This window comes from Mercurialis annua, linkage group LG2 (assembly GCF_937616625.2).
Source record: "Mercurialis annua linkage group LG2, ddMerAnnu1.2, whole genome shotgun sequence".
In the NCBI taxonomy this organism is placed as follows: domain Eukaryota; kingdom Viridiplantae; phylum Streptophyta; class Magnoliopsida; order Malpighiales; family Euphorbiaceae; genus Mercurialis; species Mercurialis annua.
The window spans coordinates 24,381,983-24,387,916 of record NC_065571.1 but is presented as its reverse complement, the minus strand read 5'-3'; the positions used below and the strand labels follow the sequence as shown (position 1 = coordinate 24,387,916).

At 36.4% G+C, this 5,934-nt stretch overlaps 1 protein-coding gene across 1 annotated transcript; it reads right to left on the bottom strand.

Annotated features, from left to right (window-relative positions):
* Window positions 1-215: 215 nt before the first annotated feature.
* Window positions 216-2,810, bottom strand: LOC126668373 (uncharacterized). Its single transcript, XM_050361579.1, has 3 exons — window positions 2,237-2,810; window positions 694-2,171; window positions 216-605 (listed from the first exon to the last, which is right to left on the bottom strand). The coding sequence occupies exons 1-3, from the start codon at window positions 2,808-2,810 to the stop codon at window positions 216-218; spliced, it is 2,442 nt and encodes an 813-aa protein (XP_050217536.1).
* Window positions 2,811-5,934: the final 3,124 nt, after the last annotated feature.

Genomic DNA, 5,934 nt, shown 5'->3' with positions numbered 1-5,934 from the left:
AAAACAGAGAAACCCCAATACAAATTCCCCAGGGACTCTGCAAAAAAAAAAACAGCAACCAAAAGGCAGAAGCTATTGAAACTCTTGCTACAAAAGCATCAAGAGAACCTCCAGCACCTGAAAACAAAAAACAAAAGAATCTCTTGCTACAAAAGCCTCAAGATATACTTCAGCAAGCAAAGAGAGGCTTAGATATTCTGGATGATCCTCATTGACTAATCATTAGGACCTCTGCTCCCAATCTCACTAAATTTTGCAATCAAGACATTTCTGATTTTGTTGATAATTTGAGTTGAAGAACAATCTTCCCCCAGAAAAGCTTTTCTGTTCTTAGAGATCCAAATCATGTAGATAAAAGTTGTGAGAACCAATCTTCTGAATTTAGCAAGCTTGCTATTCCCCCGAGCTTTCATGCAAAACCAACTTAGCAGTCTTTTCCAAGATCTAACTTCAACATTACAATTGATTGCAGGTAACAGAGTTTTCCAAATTTGATCTGCAATCTCACACTCAAACATACAATGGTTGATGGTCTCAGTTTTCTCACCACAAAGTACACACATGTCATCATTAACAATACCCCATGACCTGAGCTTATCCTTGGTCTTCAGTTTGTTCTTTATAGCTAGCCAGAGAATAAAATTGTTTCTAGGAATATATCCTTTCCCCCCAAATGATTCTGAACCGAGAGACCTCAGGGTGATGGTCTCTTAAAATCTCCCATGTCTTACTAATAGAAAACTTTTCTCCTTTCATCACTTTCCAATTAATGGTATCTTCCTCCTCAACATTGATATGACTATTACTCCTGATATAATTCCAAGCTGCTTCTGTTTCAGGGTCATTGGTTTCAGGGAGATGCCAAGAGTTATTCCTCCATAAGCTTGCCACAGCAACATTCTTAGGGACTCCAGTCTCTCTCATTTTATCTTTTGGAAACTTTTCACTCATAGAACACCCTGTAAGCCAAGGGTCATTCCAAAAGTCAGTCTTAACCCCATTTCCTATTCTGAAATCAATGAGCTTCTTCACATCCTCTCTGATACTAAGAATGCCTTTCCTGATCCAACTTGTGTAGTTATGAGACTTAACACTCCACAAACTTCTTCTTTTTAATTTGTTGTTGTTAATCCATTTAACCCATAGAGCATTGGGATTATTCAAAATGTGCCAAACATGTTTACAGTTAGCTACTCTATTCCAAATTTTCATATTTTTAATACTAAGACCACCCTCTTTCTTTAACTTTTCAATCTCTTTCCAAGCTACCATAGCTTTGTTCCTGCCCTCACTAGATCCAGACCATAAGAACTTTGAGCAAATTCTTTGAATCTCACTAATCACATTCTTAGGAAGGATGAGAATAGTAGCCCAGAAAACTTGCATATTGAGGAGCACTGACTGAATCAACTGCATTCTGACAGCATAAGAGAGGAACTTACTGTTCCAAGAGTGAATTTTGCTGGTGATTTTTTCAATGATCCCTTTGCAATCATCTCTAGAGAGCTTGGTAGAAATCAAAGGAATTCCCAAGTACCTCAAGGGTAGAACCCCTTCTTTAAAGCCAGTCATGCACGTGATACTTCTTTTAGTACTATCTTCCACATTGCAGAAAAACACTTGGCTCTTACTATTATTAACTTGAAGGCCAGAAGTGTTTCTAAACTCAGTAAGACACTCCATAAGGAAACCAATAGAGTTTTTATCCCCATAGAAGAAAAGCAATAAATCATCAGCAAACATCAAGTGATTGACTTTAAGAGGGCCACACCCATGGTGAAATTTGAAAACATTACTAGTATTACTTAAAGTTCTTGATAAGTACTCCATACAAATCACAAATAAGTGGGGAGATATAGGATCCCCTTGCCTCAGCCCTTTGCTAGAGACAAAACTATCACCTTTATTACCACACCAAGCAATATAGAAACTAGGGGATCTAATACAATTCATTACAAGAATAATGAAATTGTCAGGAAAGTTTAAGGCAATCAAAATTTCTTCAATGTAATCCCAGGAAATAGAATCATAGGCTTTCTTAAGGTCTATTTTCAGGAGACACCTAGGATAGTCCTTATTACAGTGATAATTTTTCACTAATTCATGGGCAAGCATGATGTTGTGGGCAATAGACCTTTTAGGCACAAAAGCATATGATTGGGAGACACAATCTTATCAAGAAATGGGCTGAGTCTACTGGCAATGAATTTATAGATAATTTTATAAAGGACATTACAGCAAGAAATAGGTCTAAAGTCATTAAGACTATTTGCATTACTAGACTTAGGAATAACAGTTACAGCAGTAGTTTTAATCTGGTTAAGAATCTTACCAGAAATGAAGGCCTCCTGAACAGATTTCACCAGATCATCCTTAATAATTCTCCAAGTTGCTTTGAAGAAATGCCCATTGTATCCATCAGGGGCTGCTGCCTTGTCAGGCCCAATAGAAAATACAGCAGTTTTAACTTCCTGCTCGGTAACCTTTCTCATAAAGGTAACACCATCTTCCTCAGCTAAAATAAAGCCCTTCCTGAACTCCTCCCTCTTAATATGATTCCTATTAAAGTCTCCTTTTCTGAAAAGGTTTTTATAAAACCTTGTCATTTCTATATGGATCTCATTGCTGGAATTAATAGTACTCCCATCTTCTAACTGTAAAATAGGAATGCAATTCACAATTCTCCTTTGTTTTAAAGAGTTATGAAAAAATTTAGTATTAGAATCCCCAAGATTAAGCCATTGGACCCTGGATTTTTGTTTGTAATAACTCTCTTCACAACAGAGCAAAAACTTAAGGTGGTTAGCCATGGCTTTTTCTTCCTCCATCAGAAAACTGTTGGAAGGATCAATCTAAATATCAATTTGCAGCTTATCCAGTCTCTCTCTTTGATCATTAGCCTTCTGAGAAATATCAGCAAATTGTTGTCTATTTAATCTGCTAAGTATGTAACTTATAGCTTTCAGTTTTTACACCACCTTATAAATGTGATAGCCCCCATAAATCCTCCTCCATTCCTCTTCAACAATACTTCTAAAGCTAGGATGAGAAGTCCAAAATTTAAAGAACTTAAAACCTTTTATGCCAACCTTCTTATCATTCTGCAAAATAGTAACAATAGGACTGTGATCAGAGATACCACAAGGGAGGGCTTCAAAGTAAATGTTTTGAAACTTGTCAGTAACATCTCCATTAGCAAACACCCTATCCAATCTTCTCCAAATTCTATTCTCACCCATCTGGTTATTATTCCAATTGAAAAAACACCCAACACTTCTAATTTCAGTAATACCAGCAGCAGTAGTACAATTATTCAACTCCAGAGAGTGGAATTTCCCCCACTTTTATCCTCATTACTCATAACAGCATTGAAATCTCCTTGAACTATCCAGGGACCCTCATTGCGGTTTGAGGTATCAATAATCTTATTCCACAGCCTTTGCCTATCATTAATGGAGTTAGAATCATAAATAACAGACCACATAAAGCTATAGTCCTCCAAATCAACTCTAGAATGCACAATTTGATCAGAGGAATAAACACACTGCACTTTAACCTTAGAATTGTCATACAGAATCCAAATTTTGCCAATATCAGAAAAATCATAATTATCAATCAGAGTCCAACCTTGAAAATTCATTTTCTTCCAGATTTTATCTTTGTTGTTCCTTCTAACTCTAGTTTCCAGTAACCCTATAAGAGCACATTTTCTTTTAGCAAGCAGTCTCTTGACTTCAGCTTGCTTAAAGGGTTTATTCAGACCCCTTATATTCCAAGTAATGAACTTCATCTACCTCTATGCAAGGGCTTAATAAGCCTCTTGGCAGGGAGTTTATCTATATGCAAAGGCTGAGATTTAATACCTCCACTTTTAGCTCTGAGATTCATCTCATCATTCTTCCCATTAGTTTGAATCTTGTTCTTCAACTTCCTGTATGTGACCAATTGAAACCCATCCTCATGGGAATTAGAAGGGGTAGTACATTGTTGAGTATTAGAAACCTCAGCAGTAGGATATGTACCAAGCACCTCAGCATGATTCACTTCAGCCAAATCTTTAACTGGCACTTCAGTATGCTTAGCTTCAACTATAGTCTCCTCATTTGCAACTTGAACAACCTCCTTATTAGAAGCTTTAGCCATCCAGATTTGCTACTTCTCACAATTCCTATGACCAAGCTTATTGCAAACTTCACATAAAATAGGTTTCCACTCATAATCAACAATTTGAGTATGTTGATTACCCTCATTATCTTCGATAATCACCACATCAGGAAATAAGCCTTTCAACCTCATTTCTATAAGAACTCTGGCATAAGACAATTTTGATCTTTCTCTAGTGCATCTGTCAGCAAAAAGAGGTTTACCTAAAGTACTAGCTATAGCACTCAAGGAATTTGGACTCCAAAATTCCCAAGGAAGCATAGGGAGCTTAACCCAAACTGGGACTGAAGCAACTTCTGCTAGATCAAAAGACATGTTTCTTCTCCATTCTTCAAGGATGAGAGGATGTTTATCAAAGGTTATAGGACCATTTGCCATAGCCTTATGTTTCCCTTCTTCAGATTCGAAAATAAAAGCAAACAGATTAGATTTTATTTGATGAAAATCTAATAAACCAAATTTACCCCATCTATTCTTGATGAAACTTTGCAGTTTAAAGAATCTTGGAGACAGACCAAAAACGCACCCAACAATCGCATGTTTCCACCTCTCTTCTTCCTCAATAATGTCTTCCTCTAAAAATTTTGCAATACGAACTCCATTGTTGACCACTGGAGGGATATATTTCAAAGAGTTCATCGGGTCATTCACCCTATTGGTTTTAACCGAATCAACCCATTTCTTCTCCGCAACTTTAGATCCACTTTCATGGACTTCATCCTCAATCACTTGAACATTTTCCTCATCAACAACTTTAATATTAGAGCTAGTATTTACACTTTCATTCTCAAAAACCATAGATCCCTCTACTGTAATACCATCTTGAACATCCTTCTCAGTGACCTTAGTCAGATTATGGTTTCTCTTTCCTATCTTCTTCGCCATAGGAGACGGCGGAAGTAGCAAAGCTAAAATGCGCCGAGACAATTCCGGAGAGAGAAAACCATTTTTGTATTGAAACGTTTGGTTTTGTTCCGTGACGTTTGGAAACGTTTGGCTTAAATTGCTAAAAAGGTGAAACGCTTGGATTTGTTTCGTAACCTTTGTCGCTCAAATGGGGAAACGTTTGGATTTCGTTCGTAACGTTTGTAAATGTTTGGCTTAAATTGCTAAAAAGGTGAAACATTTGGATTATTTTCGTAATGTTTGGCTTAAATCGCTATAATGGGGAAACGTTTGGATTTGTTTCGTAACGTTTGTAGATTTTTGGCTTAAATCGCTAAAAAGTAGAAATGTTTGGTTTTGTTTCGTAAAGTTTGGAAACGTTCGGCTTAAATCGCTAAAAATGTGAAACGTTTGGATTTGTTTCGTAACGTTTGTGAACGTTTGGCTTAAATAGCTCAAATGGTGAAACGTTTGGATTTGTTTCACAACGTTTTTAAACGTTTGGCTTAAATAGCTAAAATGGTGAAACATTTGGATTTGTTTCGTAACATTGGTAAACATTTGGCTTACATCGCTAAAAATGTGAAACGTTTGGATTTATTTCGTAACGTTTTAAACGTTTGGATTTGTTTCATAACGTTTTAAACATTTGGATTTGTTTCATAACGTTTTTAAACGTTTGGCTTAAATCGCTAAAATGTGAAACGTTTGGATTTGTTTCGTAACGTTTGTAAACGTTTGGCTTAAATCGCTAAAAAGGTGAAACGTTTGGATTTGTTTCGTAACGTTTTGAACGTTTGGTTTAAATCGCTAAAAAGATAAAATGTTTGGATTTGTTTCGTAACGTTTGTAAACGTTTGGCTTAAATCGCTAAAAAGGTGAAAC

What these genes read in the sequence shown, in the direction of transcription:
- LOC126668373 (XM_050361579.1), bottom strand. Translation starts at nt 2,810, where the DNA reads ATGGCTAACCACCTTAAGTTTTTGCTCTGTTGTGAAGAGAGTTATTAC. An exon ending in CTTTAGACCTATTTCTTGCT is followed by an intron (nt 2,172 to 2,236) that starts GTAATGTCCTTT and finishes TTTCTTGATAAG; the next exon opens with ATTGTGTCTCCCAATCATAT. An exon ending in TAAGAGACCATCACCCTGAG is followed by an intron (nt 606 to 693) that starts GTCTCTCGGTTC and finishes AACAAACTGAAG; the next exon opens with ACCAAGGATAAGCTCAGGTC.